Below are 22,320 nucleotides of genomic sequence, written 5' to 3'. Positions count from 1 at the left end.
GTAAACAGGGGGCTCAGATTATAAGAATCAGCCGGTTTTGGTCTGAGTTGTAAGTGTAAAGTATAAACAGATCAGTTTGGATAAAACGTATATTGCTGGCAATACACTTGCTGTGCACTAGATGGCGCTGGTGCTTACTAGTATAATGATGAGCTAGAACTCACAGTCAAAGCAACAGATTTATCAAATGAAAAAAAACACAGTATTTCAGTGATTGAAATAATAATAGCACTCAGATCATTGCAAACATTGTGTGTGTCTGTGTGTGTGTCTCAGTGTGTGTGTGGGTGTGTCAGTCTGCGTGTCTCAGTGTATGTGTGTCTCAGTGAGTTTGTCTGTCAATGTGTGTGTATCAGTCTGTGTGTCTCCCGTATGTCTTGTACCAAATAACACACAAATGATTTGACTGATTTTATATAAAAAACAAAATTTCAAACAATATTTTTTTAGCATTTACAGTATTTTTCAACCACATTATTAAACTTATTCTCTAACCCTTTGCTCTTCCACTTACTCCCTCCTTATCTTCTCGCCCCTCCCTGTCCTCTCTCCACTCCTGTTTCCCTCTCCTCCCTTCTCCCCCTTCTTTCCTCTACATTCCCGTTCCCCCTTTCCCTTCTCCCTCTCTCATGTCCTCTGCTGAAAGTTTTCATACAGACTCTCCTCATTCGAATACACGTCCTCCCCCTGTCCTTTCCCCCTCCCATTCTCTCCCCCTACCTCTTTGGGCAGTAAGTACATCCCCACCGGGGAGGCAATTACAATACACCTCCTCTTCTCTCCCACCCCCTCCCCCTCTCTCTGTCTGCCTGGGTTCAGGATACATGCACCCCTCCCTGCCTCCCCCCACCTCTCTCGGCAGGGAATAAAAACATTCTTCCCTCCCGCCCTTTCCTTTCCCCCTCTCTCTCGCTCCCTCTATCCTTGCTATTATGGGTAGGGTATAGATTAAACCTTCTGTCCTCCCCTCTGATGCTCCCCCATTCTCCCTCCCTCCCTCTCTCTTTCCTTTCCCCTCCTCTCTCTTTCCCTCTATCCCTGCCTCGTGCTGAAGGGAGTACACACACTCCTCTCTCTCTCCCTCTGTCTTCTTGCTGGCACTGCGATTCACTTTGGCGTACGTTACACAGTATTCAAGAGGTGGGGTCTGAAACAAAACACAGTTTATTGCAGCTGTCAAATACAATAAAAGCACAGCACAGTGTAATACAGCACAGTGAAAGCACAGCACAGCGTAATACAGCACAGTGAAAGCAAAGCACAGCGAAAGCACAGCACAGTGTAATACAGCACATTGTAATACAGCACAAGAAAGCACAGCACAGTGAAAGCACAGCACAGTGTAATACAGCACAGAGAAGGCACAGCACAGTGTAATACAGGACAGTGAAAGCAGAACACAGCGAAAGCACAGCACAGTGTAATACAGCACAGTGAAAGCAAAGCACAGCAAAAGCACAGCACAGTGTAATACAGCACAGCGAAAGCACAGCACAGTGTAATACAGCACAGTGAAAGCACAGCACAGTCCGTTTTCACCTTATTTTAATTTATTTATTTTGACCACAACAAAACAGTAGGAAACACTATTCTACATTAGAGTGCTTACTGCCAAAACATAGTTGTTATTAAGTTAAACTGTGTTGTTTCTTTCTGTGGCCAATAATGTGCTTTATATATGAATCCTAAGCACAATTACAACATCCTACACTTTGACTTAAGTTTAGTGGCACAGACAGACATGCAGCCAGACAGGCACACCGACAGACAGGCAGACAGGCATACTGACAGACAGACAGACAGGCACACTGACAGACAGGCAGACAGGCACACTGACAGACAGGCAGACAGGCAGACAGACAGACAGACAGACAGGCAGACAGGCACACCGACAGACAGACAGACAGGCATACTGACAGACAGACAGACAGGCACACTGACAGACAGGCAGACAGGCACACTGACAGACAGACAGACACACTGACAGACAGACAGACAGGCAGACAGGCTGACAGACAGACAGACAGACAGACAGACAGACAGACAGGCACACAGACAGACAGACAGACACTGACAGACAGACAGACAGGGACTGAAGGCAGACAGTCACTGACCGTGTGCCGTCTGGCACACTGTCAGACGTCTGTAGACGTCTGGTTGTCTCGTCGCGTGTGACTGTCAGTCAGTGGACAGCACAGTGTGACAGTCTGTCCGTGTGACTCAGTCTGTCAGTGTCAGTCTGACCGTCTGTGGTCTGTCTGTATGTCTGTCCGTCTGTACGACTCTGTCAGTCTGCACGTCAGTCAGGACGGCATGTCTGCTGACTGTCTGTCTGGTCAACGTTGACAGACAGGCAGACAGGCACACTGACATGACTGTCCGTCAGGCACACTCAGTCCGTCTGACAGTCAGGGCAGTCAGGCACACTGACAGACAGGCAGTCAGGCACACAGACAGACAGACAGACAGACAGGCAGACAGGCACAGACTGACTGTCAGTGTGACTGTCTGACAGCGGACAGACACTGACAGGCAGCTAGACAGACAGGTGGAGACAGGACAGACAGGCAGACAGGCAGACAGGCACACTGACAGACAGGCAGACAGGCACACTGACAGACAGACAGACAGGCACACAGACAGACAGGCAGACAGGCAGACAGGCAGACAGGCAGACAGGCAGACAGACACACTGACAGACAGGCAGACAGGCACACTGACAGACAGGCAGACAGGCAGACAGGCACACAGACAGACAGGCAGACAGGCACACTGACAGACAGACAGACAGGCACACTGACAGACAGGCAGACAGGCACACTGACAGACAGACAGGCAGGCAGACAGACAGACAGACAGGCAGACAGGCAGACTGGCACACTGATAGACGGGCAGACATGTTGACAGACAGACAGACAGGCGCACAGGCACAATGACTCACCTTTCTGTTCCTGGGTTCCTGTCCTCTCTTAACTGTGTGTGAGAGAGAGCAGATAGTTTGTCATGCCACCAACTCATCAAAACATGAAAGCACAGTATTTGAGTAATTCCAATAATAAGAACATTGCAAACATAGAAAGGTGACGGGGACAGCTGAAGTTACTTGGGTAATAAAATCAGGGTAACAAAATGAAATACTATGAGGACTTAAAACATTAGGGGGTGAAACAGTCAAGGGACTTGCAACTTTAAATTTTAAACACACAGAAAAAATTGTTATGGCCGGGCTGAGTCCCCGCCCCTGTAAATAATGTGTTTTGCTTTGATTTATAACATTGTAAAAAAGAAAAAAAATAGAAAGTTTGTGCTAGATATGGCTGGGCAGGGAGGTTAGAATTCTCTCCCTGCCTGTTATTGAAACTTGATGTGCAGCAAGTGGCCAGGTGTTGATTGACTGATTGATTATCAATTAACCCTGGCCGCACGTCTTTAAAAAGTTCTTTGTTCTCCACAAGCCGGATGGAAGGATTGTGTAATCTGTAGAGCTATGGTAAGCGATGGGTTATCACCTCTCGAAGACCGGGATAACTGCAGCGCTAGAAGAAGAACGGCCGTGTGTGTGCCGGGTTCTAGTGTGTTAAAGGATGTTTAGAAGATTTTAATCCCGCAATAGTTTAAGTTAGGTTTGGGAGAAGGTTCCTGGCGTGGGACCTCCCTGTACAGCAGGAGTAGCGCATGGTCGACTGTAGGACCACTTTAATTTTCAAGCTGTTTTTAATGGTTTCGTTTTTGCATTTTGGTGTGTATGTTCTCCCGCATTAGGGGTACCATTGCTGGTTCCTTAGTGACTGACACACACCACTGTAACTAGAATACAACCTGGAGGTTTGAGAGGTGTTTTCAATTTCAAACCTCGGTGTCTCTCTCACCTCACAGCGGATACCCACAATATTGCTGCTCTAGAAAGAGTGCAAAGAACAGTGACCACAATTATCCTGGGTTTAAAAGGCATGTTATATGCAGACAGCCTAAAAGTATTGAATCTATTCAGTCTTGAACAAAGAAGACGACGCCGCAACCTGATTCATGCATTCAAAATACTAAAATGTATTGATAGTGTCGCCCCAAGGGACTATTTCGACCTGAAAAAAGAAACAAGGACCAGGGGTCACACATGGAGATTAGATAAAGGGGCATTCAGAACAGAAAATAGGAGGCACTTTTTTACACAGAGAATCGTGAGGGTCTGGAATCAACTCCCCAGTAATGTTATTGAAGCTGACACCCTGGGATCCTTCAAGAAGCTGCTTGATGAGATTCTGGGATCAATAAGCTACTAACAACCAAACGAGCAAGATGGGCCGAATGGCCTCCTCTCGTTTGTAACCTTTATGTTCTTCGTACAGAGCACCCCTGTTACAATTGTATTCACACTTAGTGGAGAAACAAGCTATTTGAAAACACTGATGTTTTGGTGAGTTTTCTTTGTAATAAACATAGAATATATAAAACAACATCAAGAAATATTATCTCCACAATATATATTTTTGGGCGGTCTACTGCCCAAACCAACATAAACTGCTGTTTAATAATATATTCTTGTCTATATTGTATTTGTTTTTAAGCATTTAGGCATAATGCTAAACTTTTAAGACTTGGCTAATGTTTCAGCAGCTAAACTCTATTAAAATTAACTGTAGCTAACAAAATAGTTCAGAATTAATCTCTGCACTATACAAGCATTTGCATGTAACTTTTCTTGTTCTGAAATCAACACATTCCTGCATGGATATATTTAATACCTGCTGATAAATACTTAACAAAGGTGAATGAGTAACATCACCCCCTAGTGGTCACTGTTAGTTTAACCCTCTGGGCTGTTGTTGTGTATCAGTGAATGGGAACAGTAAATCTTGCTCAGGTACCTTTGCTTTTCTTCTTAATGTCGACCACAGCGTAGACCAGCTCATCCTCCCTCTCTACAGCTGCTAAAGGAACAAGAAGACATGAACACAGAGCATGCCAGAGACCTCCACTCCCCTCGCCACGGCTCTCCATTCACAATCAGAGCTCTCAGAGTCTGGAACAGCCCAGCCAGAGACCTCCACTCCCCTCGCCACGGCTCTCCATTCACAATCAGAGCTCTCAGAGTCTGGAACAGCCCAGCCAGAGACCTCCACTCCCCATCGCCACGGCTCTCCATTCACAATCAGAGCACTCAGAGTCTGGAACAGCCCAGCCAGAGACCTCCACTCCCCTCGCCACGGCTCTCCATTCACAATCAGAGCTCTCAGTGTGAGGAACAGCCCAGCCACAGACCTCCACTCCCCTCGCCACGGCTCTCCATTCACAATCAGAGCTCTCAGTGTGAGGAACAGCCCAGCCACAGACCTCCACTCCCCTCGCCACGGCTCTCCATTCACAATCAGAGCTCTCAGTGTGAGGAACAGCCCACGAGCACAACGTGTATCAACAGCATGTACAGAGCAGTGTGGAATAAGACGTGAATATACGATTCTCCAGATACATGCAAAACTATAATAATACTAATCTTTATATAGTGCCTTTCATAGTGGACCACCATCACAAAGCACTTTACAAGATACAAGGCTAGGGTGTGTGAACCATGCATCAGCTGCAGAGTCACTTACAACAACCTCTCACCCCAAAGACGCAGCACAAGGAGGTTCAGTGACTTGCTCAGGGTCACACAGTGAGTTAGTGGCTGAGCTGGGATTTGAACCCGGGGACCTGCTGGTTACAAACCTCTTTCTTTAACCACTGGACCACACAGCCTCCCATCTATACGAACAGATACACCCAGAATCTGATATTCTCAAGAACTCGTGATTGTTTCATGCATAAGTAGTTCTCTAAATTTATGAACATATGAACAGATGAACAGACAGACAGACACCCCCCCATATCTCAAGAATGGAATATTCTCAATAGCTAAATAATGTTAAAAGCAAGTCCTGTGCAGAACCTCACTGTGCAGGTCGGTACTGTACTGTACACAGGGCAGTGCTGGGGGACCACACTATATAACACTATATAATCTGTACTGTACACAGGGCAGTGCTGGGGGACCACACTATATAACACTATATAATCTGTACTGTACACAGGGCAGTGCTGGGGGGACCACACTATATAACACTATATAATCTGTACTGTACACAGGGCAGTGCTGGGGGGACCACACTATATAACACTATATAATCTGTACTGTACACAGGGCAGTGCTGGGGGGACCACAATATATAACACTATATAATCTGTACTGTACACAGGGCAGTGCTGGGGGGACCACACTATATAACACTATATAATCTGTACTGTACACAGGGCAGTGCTGGGGGGACCACACTATATAACACTATATAATCTGTACTGTACACAGGGCAGTGCTGGGGGGTACCACAGGGCAGTATATAACACTATATAATCTGTACTGTACACAGGGCAGTGCTGGGGGGACCACACTATATAACACTATATAATCTGTACTGTACACAGGGCAGTGCTGGGGGGACCACACTATATAACACTATATAATCTGTACTGTACACAGGGCAGTGCTGGGGGCACCCTATGCAAACACTATATAATCTGCTCGTACTGTACACAGGGCAGTCCTGGGGGGGACCACACCTATATAACACTATATAATCGTGTACATGACACAGGGCAGTGCTGGGGGAAACACAATTATGCTGTAACACACTATATAATCCTGTACTGTACACAGGCAGCAGTGCTGGGGGGACCACCGTATAAAACAGGACTATAAACTCTGTGAGCTGTAGTGGGGAACAAGCCGATGAGAGGGTGACAAAACTATATAGTATCACCACAACTGTATCATTACCTTGGCTGGTCTCAGGACAGTCATGACTGTTCTCAGCCAGAGGGGGTGCTGCTTGCTCCTGTAATGTTTTAGGTTTTTGTCTGATAACTCCATATTTCTCTGCAACAACAAAAACACACACTCACACACACAAAATAACATTGATAACTGTACAACACTGCTGGGGGGACCACACATGCTATATAATCTGTACTGACACAGGGCAGTGCTGGGGGGACCACACTATATAACACTATATAATCTGTACTGTACACAGGGCAGTGCTGGGGGGACCACACTATATAACACTATATAATCTGTACTGTACACAGGGCGTGCTGGGGGGACCACACTATATAACACTATATAATCTGTACTGTACACAGGGCAGTGCTGGGGGGACCACACTATATAACACTATATAATCTGTACTGTACACAGGGCAGTGCTGGGGGACCACAATATATAACACTATATAACACAGGGCAGTGCTGTACTGTACACAGGGCAGTGCTGGGGGGACCACAATATATAACACTATATAATCTGTACTGTACACAGGGCAGTGCTGGGGGGACCACACTATATAACACTCTCTACTGTACACACAGTGCTGGGGGACCCACACTATCTGTACTGTACACAGGGCAGTGCTGGGGGGACCACACTATATAACACTATATAATCTGTACTGTACACAGGGCAGTGCTGGGGGGACCACACTATATAACACTATATAATCTGTACTGTACACAGGGCAGTGCTGGCAGGCACCCTATGTAAAAACCCAATATAGAACTACAGCAGCTACTCAAAGTATCAAACTGTATCATTACCTTGGCTGGTCTCAGGACAGTCATGACTGTTCTCAGCCAGAGGGGGTGCTGCTTGCTCCTAGAGGGTCAAACAGACAGACACACTGAGACACACACTCTCTCCTCTCGCTTCATTCTCTGGCTCACTCCTCTCTCCTCTCTCCCACTCCTCTCTCTCACTCTGTGCTTCTCTCTCTCCTCTCTCCTCTCTCCCACTCCTCTCTCTCACTCTGTGCTTCTCTCTCTCCTCTCTCCTCTCTCTCTCTCTCTCTCTCTCTCCTCTCTCACTCCACTCCTCTCTTCTCCTCTCTCCCTCTCCCTCTCTTTCATTCCTCTCTCCTCTCTCCCACTCCTCTCTCTCTCACTCCGCGCTTCTCTCTCTCTCCTCTCTCACCTATGGTTTCTCTGAGGCTCTGGTTGTTCTTCAGGGCTCTCAGGGTGAGGAACAGGCAGACTGAGATCACAGGGAGCAGGATGAAGACAGACACCAGTGAGACAGTGAGGGTCAGGGCAGCTGAAAACGAAAAGCAGAAATTCAGCCATTAACCGCTTCTTCATCACCATGGCTTTCATTTAGTGACCCTCCACTAAACACCCAGTGTACAGACGCTAATTGCCTTTGATTGGTACTGAATTGTAAAGGTGATGGGAGGACAGTTTTTATTGTTTGCAAATCAACACATTTTGAGTACAAATACAGCTATCAGCTAATCCCTAAGCTTAGCACTCCTTTAAAGGGAGGGGCAGTGATAATGTCAATAACGCTAATAAGAGGATTTGACTGTCTTGGTTAGCTCACTTGCTGTTCTGAGCTCCACGGTGTTGCTCGTGCTGTTAATCGTCCTCCTCTTTGTGATCTGGTTCTCTGCGATGCACTGGTAAGTTCCTTCATGCAGCTCCTGCATGGCGTGGATGGACAGCGTGGCCCCTCCCTCGCTCAGTGTATAAGTCGTGGTGTGGTCGGGGATGTGTAACTGCTGGCCGTTCCGGTACCAGGAGTAGCTGGGCTTGGTCCCTCGAAGTACAGAACAGTGTAGTGACACCCCGCTGTTCTTCCACACACCCCCCTCCGGGAGAGCAGAGGTCAGGTTGGCACCTTCCACTGGCACTGCAGGGGTTCAAAACGGGAACACTTTAAAAAGATGGCTGGAAATTCTAATGAATTCCGACTGAATATCACAGGAATAACGCCTGCATATCTCATGCACTTCCTCTGAAGTAATTCATTTTTAAATCAGCCCTGTTAATTCATGTGTATTTAATCACCCATGCTCCTTCCACGTTCCTTTGTAACAAATGAATGAACACTTTTCTCACAATCCCCTGGTGAATGAGTAACACATGCCTTATACCGGAGGGTGTGTGGTCCAGTGGTTAAAGAAATAGGCTTGCAACCAAGAGGCACCCACTTCAAATCCCAGCTCAGCCACTGACTCACTGTGTGACCCTGAGCAAGTCACTGAACCTCCTTGTACTGCATCTTTGGGGTGAGATGTTGTTCAGAGTGACTCTGCAGCTGATGCATAGCTCACACACCCTAGTCTCGTATCTCGTAAATCACTTTGTGATGGTGGTCCACTATGAAAGGCGCTATATAGATTATTTATTTATTATTATTATTATTATTATATATGTGATCAGCATCATTTGGCAGGCACTGTTTCTCCTCATCGCTCTACAGGGGTCCCTATTGGCCAGGCATCCAGTGAGGTCAGAGCGGACACCTGCAGGGCTGGCCTTGGTCCTCTAGAGGACGCTAGAGCGCTGTCACACACTCTCGAGTTCCTGGGTATAAAAGAGGAAGCTGGATCGGGGGCACCCATGAACCTTCAGTTCTCCTGAGCTGTGCGGGGAATTGCTGGGGTGACGGGAACAAAATAATGTGACTTTTTAAATTGGGAAGAAGATAAAATAATTGGGCACTCTAAATTTATTTATATATATATATATATATATATATTATATATATATATGTATATGTATATATATATATATATATATACGTGTATGTATATATAATGTGTGTATATATATATATATATATATATATATATATATATATATATATATATATATATAAATATATTATATGGATTTTTTGTGATAAAAATGTTGTCATGCCAGCCCGTGTACGGGTCATGGGAATGGGTGTTACGTAGTCAGAGTCTAGTTGTCCCAGATGTTACTTACCAATGTAGGCGTCCATTCGAGGTAGTGTTAGATACATTATTTATATAAACAGTAATAAAACACGATTTGTACTGTATTGTGGTAAGAACAATATGACCTGGTTTGATTTTGTTATTAGACCAACAATGGAAAATATAAATTGTTGAATAATATTTCTCTTATATATATTTTTCAATAAAAAGTTATAATTTTTTTACCTGCTATTGACTTATATGAAATATATATAAAATATTTGTAATTATTTTTAAACATATATTCTAAAATATATTCTAAATATACATTTATATTGAAAAAAATATCCCAGAATACATTTCAATATATATTCTGAAATATATAATTATAGACATATTATGAAATATATTCTGATTATAAAACATGCTGCAGTATATTGTCTCTATAGTTACCACACTGGAATATAAAACACAGTAAATTTGTATTTCAAAAGGACCAGCAAAAAAGGATGCGTTATCAGTAATTTTTATTAATAGGAGTCAAACGCTAAATGCATACTGTCGGTTTATATTGACGTTACAGTAACACAAAATCAAATTGCACTTGCAGTGAACTTTTAAAAAATATATACTGCAAATGAACTGCACTTAAAATCTACATGTCCTGTTCTGATCAGGGGCATTTTAAAACCACAAAGCAAGGCGGAAACGCTGACGACTTGCATCCACAGTTTCAGGGGTGCCAATCATTTTGAAAATTGGATGTCAAACCCCTCCCTTGCCAAGCCACCTCCCCTTGCTCTTCAATCCGTTTTTAGTGTCTTGTGTTGCAGTAAATATTTTTAACAAGGTGTATGCCAGGTCTAATCACACCCATATTTTAAAACACGCTTGTTTTTGTAAAAAGGAAATTCTGCCACAAAAAATTAAACATGCCTACTGGAGTCAGAATTTATGCTGCTGACGCTACATGAGGTACCCTGGCGCTAGATTCTAGCGCTATAGCGCCAAATTAGCACCCCTGAGTTTGCTGTTCATAGGCCTGTATTGTTGTACATCAGTGTTTCAGAATTGGTTGATAAAGTGTTTGGGGGAATTTTAAAATCTGCTGCAATGTCTTTATTTTTTCTTGTACAGTGGTGCATTGTCCATCACTTTCGTCCACTTTTGTCTACAACAGGGCTTCTCAAACTCGATCCTGGGGACCCCCTGTGGCTGCTGGTTTTCATTCCAACCCAGCTCTCAATTACTTAACGAGACCCTTAATTGAACTAATCCAAGTTCGTTTTAGTGAGAATTCACTGTTATATATTTCCGCATACTATGTTGCAAAAGTATTATATTGCAATATATTTCAATTAAATAAAAAAAGAAGTTAGCTACAATTGTTTTAAGACAGAGGCTTACAGTGGTGTGTCAATGAATTGTGAGGCTTTCTTGACAGAGTGGTTCTTGAATGAAGAAAATGCATGTTTTATAGTTGGTATAGAGACACACTCTCCCTGCCTCATTTAACTTGTGTCTTTTAACAAAACGGTCTGTCAATAAATGACCATCTGATCTTATTGTGCATCATACAAGTTGCACATCAGGACTATCACAAGCTGACGGGATACACATCGTATCGTGGCGTTAGTGTATAGTCACAACCCTAATATACAGGTAGTGGACAAAAAAATGGAAACACCAATGTAAAGTCACTTAAACGCAGACCGTTTTTGTTGAAACTGGCTGCCCGCGCCCCAAGTTGAAATTTGCAGTCAATTGATCTTCAGTTGCTCGCCTGTTTCACCTTGCACTTCGAATTAATGCACAGATATCACGATCCTGGGGTATGCGCTTCCGCCCACTGTTGCCCTTTGCTGATGATATCTTTCCCTTGGAGTTCCATGCCGACATCACCTTAGACACCATTGCTCGTGAAACATCAACAAGTTGAGCTGTCTTGGTCACTGAAGCTCCTGCCAAACGCACCCCAACAATCACCCCTCTTTCAAAGTCACTGAGGTCTCCTCTTGCAGCCATGCTAGCCATAATTATAGGCAACCAGGCCTGTCCAGCATTTTTATACATGACCCTAAGAATGCTGGGATGTTATTTGCTTAATTAACACATGAGCCACACCTGTGTGGAAACCCTTGCTTTCAGTATACTTGGTGTCCCCATTTTTTTGTCCACTACCTGTATATAGATAGATAGATAAATAGATAGATACATATCGTACTGTGAGATTAGTGTACACTCACACCCCTGCTCACCTATAGCCGTGATGTTGATCCGCTCGCTGGCTTTGATCTCCTGGGTCACGTTATTGAACGAATCACACCAGTACTGCCCCGAGTCACTCTCGTTCAGAATGGTCTGATTGTAGGAGACTGGGCCTGGCCCGGGCAGGCTGGTCCCGTACAAAAGCCTGCTGCTCTGGTTCCCCTCGTTGCCGCGGTGATGGAAGCTGTACCAGATTGGGCCGGTCCCTCTGTGTGACTCACACCGCAGTGTTAGCGTGTCACCAGAGGTGGCAACACTGTTTCCCGACACCAGAGACAGGGAGGGGACGGAGACAGGAACTGCAGGCCAGAGGAGGAGGAAATAGAATTACATCAGACCCCTTGTTCACCGTAGCATTTTTGTAGCGTTGTCTGTTCGTGTCCCGTCCCCCCCCACCCCCCATGAGTCTCCCCGTGATTATTCTATGCAGGACACACTTTACCGTACTCCTTCATTCTTTACCAAGCTCTCACTGCTTTATTACTCTTTTATAACAGTTAGTTTACCATGTTTTATTTTTAATATATGCTTTACCAGACCTCTCTCTGCTTTGCAATGCTTCCCTATGCTTTACCACACCTCTCTGTGCTTTACAATGGTTCCCAGTGCTTTACCAGACCTTGCTGTGCTTTACAATGCTTCCCAGTGCTTTATCAGACCTCTCTGTGCTTTACAATCTCCCTCTAGTGGCCAGTTTCCCCTATCCAGTAGCCCCACCCACAGAGGTGCTGCCCTCAGGGGGCGTGGCAGGGCAGTCTACAACACGATTCGCTCAGCCACTGCAGGGTAAGGAGCAACTGTTAATTACATCCAGTTGATTTCTATGAATGATCTAATGATAATAATAATAATAATAATAATAAAATAATAATAATAATAATAATAATAATAATAATAATAACAGTAATATTCTAAACTCTTATTAGTATTGGCTCCTTTAAAGGGAAGGGTCAGTGATCCTGTTAATAAAGCTAATAAGAGGTGAGAGAATGGATTTTAAAGATTGTCAGCGCTCCTGTAAAGGGAGGGGTCAGTGATCATGTTAATAAAGCTAATAAGAGGTGAGAGAATGGATTTTAAAGATGGTCAGCGCTCCTGTAAAGGGAGGGGTCAGTGATCATGTTAATAAAGCTAATAAGAGGTGAGAGAATGGATTTTAAAGATGGTCAGCGCTCCTTTAAAGGGAGGGGGCCAGTGATCATGTTAATAAAGCTAATAAGGGGTGAGAGAATGGATTTTAAAGCCTTTAAAATCTGTATGATACAAAAATGACTTTAAAATATTTCATTGTGATTCACTCAGTGTAAGAGCATTTGAAATGACTCACTCAATACAATCAGTGTAAGAGCATTTGAAATGACTCACTCAATACAATCAGTGTAAGAGCATTTGAAATGACTCACTCAATACAGTCAGTGTAAGAGCATTTGAAATGACTCACTCAATACAGTCAGTGTAAGAGCATTGCTTCTTTTTGAGTGTGATGGGTAGCCGATCCTGTCACCCTGGCAAGTATATTCCCCGCTGTGGATCACAGCAGCAGAGCTGATTGTGTATCTGCCATCCCCATTGTGGTACAGTGGGTGTGAGCTCCCATCCTTGTACCACTTGTAACCCCAGGCAGCGAGCTCCCCTGGAACCTGACACCTCAGAGTGACGCTGTTGGATTCGCAGATCTGAACCCCTGCTGGCTCCCGAAACAGGACAGCCTTTGGGATCTCTGTAGAAACAGAGAAAAAAACTGGACTACTACAAACCCGTACCAAACAACACAGTCCTGCATTGACAGTGGTGGAGGTTCTTAAAAGAACTCCCAGAATCTCGCCTGCCCTGCACTTCCATTAGCTACACAGGTCTCAAATGTGCAGTCTTGAAGGTTCCCCACTGAATTGATACAGTTTTCCCCTGCTTTGCCCATGGTTATACTGGGCAGGTAACATAGGTTACCCTGGTTTGTCTTGCTTCCATTGCTTTTTTACACTTTGCTGTCCTTTTACTGAGTGACACTTTTATGAAGGTTGGTTTACCATGGTTTGTTTTATTATTATTTAATATTTAAATTCAGTGGCAAACGTTTCCACTAGAAGTCTTTCTCAGTGTCTTCAGTGTGAATTCAATGGCAAACATTTCCACTAGAAGTCTTTCTCAGTGTCTTCAGTGTGAATTCAATGCCAAACGTTTCCACTAGAAGCCTTTCTCAGCGTCTTCAGTGTGAATTCAATGACAAACATTTCCACTAGAAGTCTTTCTCAGTGTCTTCAGTGTAAATTCAATGCCAAACATTTCCACTAGAAGTCGTTCTCAGTGTCTTCAGTGTAAATTCAATGCCAAACATTTCCACTAGAAGTCGTTCTCAGTGTCTTCAGTGTGAATTCAATGGCAAACGTTTCCACTAGAAGTCTTTCTCAGTGTCTTCAGTGTGAATTCAATGACAAACGTTTCCACTAGAAGTCGTTCTCAGTGTCTTCAGTGTGAATTCAATGGCAAACGTTTCCACTAGAAGTCTTTCTCAGCGTCTTCAGTGTGAATTCAATGACAAACCTTTCCACTAGATGTCTTTCTCAGCGTCTTCAGTGTAAAAGTGTAAAAGCCCTTATGAAACTCTTAAAGGAAATTACATTGAGAATGTGGTATATAGCCCTAATACAAATACAAATCCGAAGTGAGAGCAACCCAAATCCTTCATTTATATTATCATTATCATGTATGAACTACAGTAGAAATGATTAACAAATATATTCAAACCTTTTTTACAGATCTATGAAATTTTTAAAAAAATATATTATTATGCCCTGAAAATATAAAAATTAATTCAACATTTTAGTATATTGCAATTTCTATCTTAATATATTTTCATTGGATGCTATTCTTTATCTCTAATTATATATGTATATATTGTGCAAAACTACTTGGAAGTATTTTTTTTTAATATATAAGAATTTTCAGTAAAATATATATATATATATATATAAGATATATCTATAATAAATATATATATATATATATTCATACAGCATAAAGGGCCACCTTATATTGATTTATATGTCACTGTACATTCCTCTTCACATATACAGTCTATATATATATATATATATATATATATATATATATATATATATATATATATATTACACACACACACACCACACACATAAAAATATATATTTCAAATCCATATATATTTTTAAATATATTTAGAAAACAAATCCCCATAAGATTGTAGCCAGATCCATCAAAATCATCACTGAATTTAAATAATGACAGCATATTCAGATGACTCACCTTTAACAGTCAGTGACACATAATCACTCCTTCTCTTCACACCCGTCCCTGCTGCCTCCACCTCACACTGGTAGCTCCCTGTGTCTGTCAGCCCTGCCACTGGGATTGAATACTGACCCTGTGATCCAGCTCCTCTCAGATCCTCATTGTCTTTGCTATAGCGGTACTGCAGCTGTGTGCCCTGTTTATATATCTGAGTCCCACACTGCAGAGACACATCCTCTCCCTCCCACACTGAGGCACGAGGTATCATTGTCAGAGTGGGTGTGCTGAATGGCTCTGCAGAAACACACAGTTGTAGAGTTATAGAACCAACTTTGTGACTGGAAAAGCTGACACTGACTGGAGAAGCTAGCTGAGACTGGAGAAGCTGACACTGACTGGAGAAGCTGGCTGAGACTGGAGAAGCTGACACTGACTGGAGAAGCTGGCTGAGACTGGAGAAGCTGACACTGACTGGAGAAGCTGGCTGTGACTGGAGAAGCTGGCAGTGACTGGAGAAGTTGATATTGACTGGAGAAGCAGACTGAGACTGGAGAAGCTGGCTGTGACTGGAGAAACTGATACTGACTGGAGAAGCAGACACTGACTGGAGAAGCTGATGCTGACTGGAGAAGCTGGCTGTGACTGGAAAAGCTGATACTGACTGGAGAAGCTGGCTGAGACTGGAGAAGCTGGCTGAGACTGGAAAAGCTGACACTGACTGGAGAAGCTGACTGTGACTGGAGAAGCTGACACTGACTGGAGAAGCTGGCTGAGACTGGAGAAGCTGGCTGAGACTGGAAAAGCTGACTGAGACTAGATAAGCTGGCTGTGAATGGAGAAGCTGACACTGACTGGAAAAGCTGACACTGACTGGAGAAGCTGAAACTGACTGGAGAAGCTGGCTGAGACTGGAGAAGCTGGCTGTGACTGGAGAAGCTGATACTGACTGGAGAAGCTGAAACTGACTGGAGAAGCTGGCTGAGACTGGAGAAGCTGGCTGTGACTGGAGAAGCTGATACTGACTGGAGAAGCTGACACTGACTGGAGAAGCTGGCTGAGACTGGAGAAGCTGGCTGAGGCTGGAAAAGCTGACACTGACTGTAGAAGCTGACACTGACTGGAGAAGCTGCCTGTGACAGGAGAAGCTGACACTGACTGGAGAAGCTGGCTGTGACTGGAGAAGCTGGCTGAGACTGGAGAAGCTGACACTGACTGGAGAAGCTGGCTGTGACTGGAGAAGCTGACACTGACTGGAGAAGCTGACTGTGACTGGAGAAGCTGACTGGACTGGAGAAGCTGGCTGTGACTGGAGAAGCTGGCTGTGACTGGAGAAGCTGACTGTGACTGGAGAAGCTGACTGTGACTGGAGAAGCTGACTGTGACTGGAGAAGCTGGCTGAGACTGGAGAAGCTGACACTGACTGGAGAAGCTGGCTGTGACTGGAGAAGCTGGCTGTGACTGGAGAAGCTGACTGTGACTGGAGAAGCTGACACTGACTGGAGAAGCTGGCTGAGACTGGAGAAGCTGGCTGTGACTGAAGAAGCTGGCTGAGACTGGAGAAGCTGACTGACTGGACTGGAGGCTGAAGCTGGCTGAGACTGGAGAAGCTGACACTGACTGGAGAAGCTGCTTCATCTCTTTCAATGGCAGTAGTCAACGTAGGTGGCCACCTTTAGCCACCCATTGTTCCTAGGATTTTCACTCAAAATAAATCCTTTGAATCTGGTGTCAAGTTTGAGAATTGCAGATCAGTTGCTCTGTGGGATGTTATTGTTCCTTTATTATTCATTTGTAAAAGAAATAATAAAGATAACTATGCTGATATGTGTACCTATTGAAATAATGCTTCTAAGGTACTATGAGCTTTAAAGAACTTATTGAAATTACACAGCAAAGATTCTGAAATCCCAAACATGTACATAAGAACATAAGAACATAAGAAAGTTTACAAACGAGAGGAGGCCATTCGGCCCATCTTGCTCGTTTGGTTGTTAGTAGCTTATTGATCCCAGAATCTCATCAAGCAGCTTCTTGAAGGATCCCAGGGTGTCAGCTTCAACAACATTACTGGGGAGTTGATTCCAGACCCTCACAATTCTTGATGTAAAAAAGTCTCTCCTATTTTCTGTTCTGAATGCCCCTTTTTCTAAACTCCATTTGTGACCCCTGGTCCTTGTTTCTTTTTCAGGCTGAAAAAGTCCCTTGGGTCGACACTGTCAATACCTATTGGTATTTTGAATGCTTGAATTAGGTCGCCACATAGTCTTCTTTGTTCAAGACTGAACAGATTCAATTCTTTTAGCCTGTCTGCATATGACATGCCTTTTAAGCCCGGAATAATTCTGGTCGCTCTTCTTTGCACTCTTTCTAGAGCAGCAATATCTTTTTTATAGTGAGGTGACCAGAACTGCACACAATATTCAAGATGAGGTCTTACTAGTGCATTGTATAGTTTTAACATTACTTCCCTTGATTTAAGTTCAACACTTTTCACAATGTATCCGAGCATCTTGTTAGCCTTTTTTATAGCTTCCCCACATTGTCTAGATGAAGACATTTCTGAGTCAACAAAAACTCCTAGGTCTTTTTCATAGATTCCTTCTCCAATCACAGTACATCACAGTAAGGCACTTTAAACAGAGCTCTGTTTGGAAAATATTACAGTGAAAATGAACTCGTTTACAGACACTACTTGAATGGTTCAAAATGTGCATGCTAATCTTTGAGATCTTACTAATACACCCAATTTAGAGTCTTTTTTTTTTTTAATTGGAACTAAAGTAATACAAAAGTGACTACAAAAGATTTAGAAGTGAGTAGTTTTTCGAGATTTACGATTATACTGTATTTACAGTATAATCGTAAATCTTTAAAAACTACTCACTTCTAAATCTTTTGTAGACATTTTTGTATTACTTTAGTATAAATACATGTTAATTTTGATTCATATGTTGTTTTTTTCTGACTTTATGTGAACGAAAAGACACAAATTTGCCTGTTTTCCCATTGGAAATAGTGATATTTTGAAATATCACTGTCCTGATCACAAAAGCAAAGTTTGTGGGGAATAATAGCCATTTTCTATACTTTTGAGGCATAAGCAATTAGGAAATAACACTTACTCCCCAGGAACAAAAATTGTGTTACATAGTGTTTTCAGTCGCAAAGTGGACAAAACTAACATTTATAGCTTATATTAAAATGTTTAAGCTAATGGCTGAAGTTGAAATAATTATAAACTTTAAAAAACATTGATTGTTAACAATTGAAAGTTAAATTTAAAACAATGTTTAAAAGTAAGCCAATAAGAGTTGCTAAATGTAGTTTTTAAATAGAAACGAATAGAATCAACACAAAAGTTGCTGAGATTGTGTTTCCTTGAGGGAATGTTTGAGTGTAACGCAGTTCCACCCTTTTTAAAAGTAAATCAATGAGAGTTGCTAAATGTGTTCTTTATATATAAACTAGTAGGAACTTTTGAACGCACTAAAATGAAATCAACACAGGAGTTTGTTGAGGGAATGTTTAATAGTAACGCAGTTCCTCCCTTAGGACGAAAACGACTGAGTGAGTTAATGTTCGAAGTCTTTACCGTATTTCTGGTCCCTGGTTAAAGTCGCCTTGTTGAAGACGATACCTGGAATTGTATTCGATTGCTGAAACCCACAGGAAGTCTCCAGAAAGACTTTAAGTCATGTCATGTCGATTATTCAGATATTTGGGATATCCCTCTTTAATATTTTGGTGGAGGGGCTTCAGCCCACCTAAGCCCCCCCCCACACACACACACACACATATAACCCCCAGAACTAAAAGTAACATGTCAAAAATATTGAAATCAGGGTTTGTTTGTTTTTCAATGCAAGGCAGCTTTACTTTCATATTTTACACATTACAAAGAAATGTAAAGGGGAGTTTTATTGAAGAATGGGGAGCATTGGATCATCCTTCACGTGGCGCTCCCTGTCAGTACCTTGGTACTGCTAACTGATCCAACCCTGCTGACCGAACCCAATCAGTTTTTCATGGATCCCAGTCACTTGCGACATGCAAGCCACGACGTGGCAGGATCCTCCGACTTTCAAGCCGTTGGATTCGCACTCCGAGTTTTTCAACTCAACGTCGAAGGCTTATCACCAGCCAAGCGCACACTGATCAGCAGTCTTGCTCATCAGCTCAAGATTGACATTGTCTGTCTACAAGAGACGCACATTGAAGAGGCATGCCATTGATGGCTTTGACCTGCTGTGTCATGCAACCCACCCAAAGCACTTACATCCGCAAGTCGGAGGTTTTTCGTCGACCACTTTTTGCGACGTCATCAAAGTCGCTAATGTTTACAAGCCTCTGAGTGCCAACTGGGACAGTCAAGTTCTACCGGTGCTTCGTCACCCCGCTATCTATGTGGGGGATTTCAACAGCCACCATTCAGACTGGGGATATGAGGATGTATCCAATGAGGGTGACAGCCTTGTTACTTGGGCCTCCAGAAACGACATTATCCTGTCATACGACCCAAAACAACCAGGTTTCTTCCACTCAGCCCGCTGGTCCAAAGACTACTCACCGGACTTATGTTGGGCGAGCACTGTGAATGGCCAGAACGATCCTCAGTGACTTTCCACATTCCCAGCACAGACCATCACTGATACATATTGGTCTGCGCCTACCAGCAATCCGCAGCTCAAACAACCTTCGTTGGAACTTCAGAAAGGCAGACTGGGAGAAGTTTAGTGAGATGAGCATTCAAAATTCTAAAAGGTATTGACAGTGTCGACCCAAGGGACTTTTTCAGCCTGAAAAAAGAAACAAGGACCAGGGGTCACAAATGGAGTTTAGACAAAGGGGCATTCAAACAGAAAATAGGAGACACTTTTTTACACAGAGAATTGTGAGGGTCTGGAATCAACTCCCCAGTAATGTTGTTGAAGCTGACCCCTGGGATCCTTCAAGAAGCTGCTTGATTTCTGGGATCAATAAGCTACTAACAACCAAACGAGCAAGATTCCGAATGGCCTCCTCTCGTTTGTAAACTTTCTTATGTTCTTATGTTCTTATGATTCCAGAAGCAACGTAGATTTCCGGTTGAAGAGGCGTACAACCGCTTCCATCAAGCAATCTTCAAAGCAGCAAAGTCATCAGTTCCAAGAGGCGGAAGACCGGTGTACTTCCCATTCCTGGACAATGAATGTGAGGCTCTGTTGAAAGAGTACGAAGATTCAGGAGACCCAGAGATTGCGGACCAATTGTTGGAATCATTGGATGCAGCCAGAACAGCGCACTGGGAGGAATCGACAAGTAACCTCGATTTCACCCACTCAAGCAGGAAGGCATGGAACTTGATGCGCCGACTTGGTGCATCCCAGAAACCTCCTTCATGTAGCCGCCCAGGAGTGACGGCAAACCAGGTGGCCACTCACCTGATAGAGGTTGGCAAAGCACCTCTCGAGAAACAATGGAAGAGACGTGTAAGAGACGAGTGGCGCCAACTCCACTGAAGGAATAGTGGTCAGGTCACAGTTAATCCAGTCACACCTGCTGAATTGGCAGAAGCTCTGAACAGAATAAAATCTGGAACCACCATGGGCTATGACAACATCCCCCCAGAATTCCTGAAGCATTTAGGACCACGGGTAAGGTCATGGCTGGCTGGGTTTCTAACGTGTGTCCTGTCAGAGTGCCGCATGCCACGAGTTTGGCGATGCTCAAAAGTCATTGCTATCCTGAAACCGGGTAAGGACCCTCGCATCGCAGCAAGTTACAGACCTATATCAATACTTTCAGTATGCTACAAGGTCCTGGAGCGGGTGATCCTTAAACGCATCACCCCAGACGTTGAGCAGATCCTCCCAATTGAACAAGCAGGTTTCAGAGCAGGAAGAAGTACATGTGATCAAGTCCTGGCTCTAGCTACCTTCATCGAAAACGGCTTCCAGTGGAAGTTTAAAACCGGCGCCGTTTTCCTGGATTTAACTGCAGCATACGACACGGTCTGGCGCACAGGCCTCTTGTTAAAGCTGGAAAAATCCTTGCCAGCTTGGGTTCCAGATGTCGTGGAGTTCCTGCTGCGAGAAAGGAGGATACGAGTACACATGGGTGAAGAAGTGAGCAGGTGGCAGATTCAGCAGAACGGTCTCCCACAAGGATCTGTTCTCTCACCCACTCTCTTCAATGTGTATGTCTCGGACCTTCCTCATACAAGATCCAGCAAGTTCATGTATGCGGACGACATCTGCTGTGCCACTCAAGCCCAAGCTTTCAAAGAACTCGAAGAGCCTCTCAACATTGATATGGCTATCTTATCCGACTACTGCAAAAAGTGGAGACTCCAACCAAGCATCACAAGAACTGTCTCTGCAGTTTTTCACCTGCACAATGCAAGTGCTTCACGGGAACTGAATGTAGTCCTAGATGGTAAATGGCTTAAGTGCGATCACAGCCCAATTTACCACTGTGTTACCCTGGATCATTCACTGACATTCCACGACCACCTGATAAAGACAGCTGCGAAAGTCCACGCACGAAACAACTTGCTGAGCATGTTGGTCGGCATATCATGGGGAGCACGAACACCGGTCCTCCGGTCCACAGCCCTTGCTCTCTGCTACTCAACAGCTGAGTACTGTGCCCCAGTTTGGTGTCGCAGTTCGCATGCAAAGAAAATTGACACTCAGCTGAACTCTGCAATGCGGACCATCTCCGGCACTTTTCGTTCAACTCCGGCCCAGTGCCTACCAGTGCTGAGAAACATCACACCTCCACACATTCGGAGCAAGGAAGCAGTGGTCAAAATCATCAACAAGATCCAGGATAACCCGGCACTACCATTGCATGACTTTATCCTCCATCCACCAAAGGTGCGTCTGGAATCTAGACGCCCAGTCTGGCTGTCACTTCCTGACCCTGATTGGTCATCAACAACCCAGTGGCAAGAGGAGTGGTTCCAGTGCGACACTCGCAACCAATTCCTCATTGCCCACCCAACAGACCGCCCGCCCGGCTTTGACCTGCCACGCCAAGATTGGACTTTACTCAATCG

General features: G+C 44.0%; 1 protein-coding gene across 1 annotated transcript in view; it reads right to left on the bottom strand.

Annotated features, from left to right (window-relative positions):
- Nucleotides 1-22,320, bottom strand: part of LOC121302137 (Fc receptor-like protein 3) — a 51,503-nt gene that overhangs the window by 514 nt on the left and 28,669 nt on the right. Inside the window, exons 6-14 of the mRNA XM_041231958.1 lie at nt 15,297-15,575; nt 13,456-13,734; nt 12,005-12,313; nt 8,405-8,713; nt 8,000-8,119; nt 6,812-6,910; nt 4,866-4,928; nt 2,942-2,973; nt 721-1,147 (exon numbers count right to left, since the gene is read on the bottom strand). Coding sequence (XP_041087892.1) covers nt 721-1,147; nt 2,942-2,973; nt 4,866-4,928; nt 6,812-6,910; nt 8,000-8,119; nt 8,405-8,713; nt 12,005-12,313; nt 13,456-13,734; nt 15,297-15,575 — 1,917 coding nt within the window. The remainder of the gene's footprint in view (nt 1-720; nt 1,148-2,941; nt 2,974-4,865; nt 4,929-6,811; nt 6,911-7,999; nt 8,120-8,404; nt 8,714-12,004; nt 12,314-13,455; nt 13,735-15,296; nt 15,576-22,320) is intronic.

This window comes from Polyodon spathula, chromosome 29 (assembly GCF_017654505.1).
Source record: "Polyodon spathula isolate WHYD16114869_AA chromosome 29, ASM1765450v1, whole genome shotgun sequence".
Classification (NCBI taxonomy): Eukaryota; Metazoa; Chordata; class Actinopteri; order Acipenseriformes; family Polyodontidae; genus Polyodon; species Polyodon spathula.
This window is presented reverse-complemented; position numbering and strand designations above follow the sequence as displayed.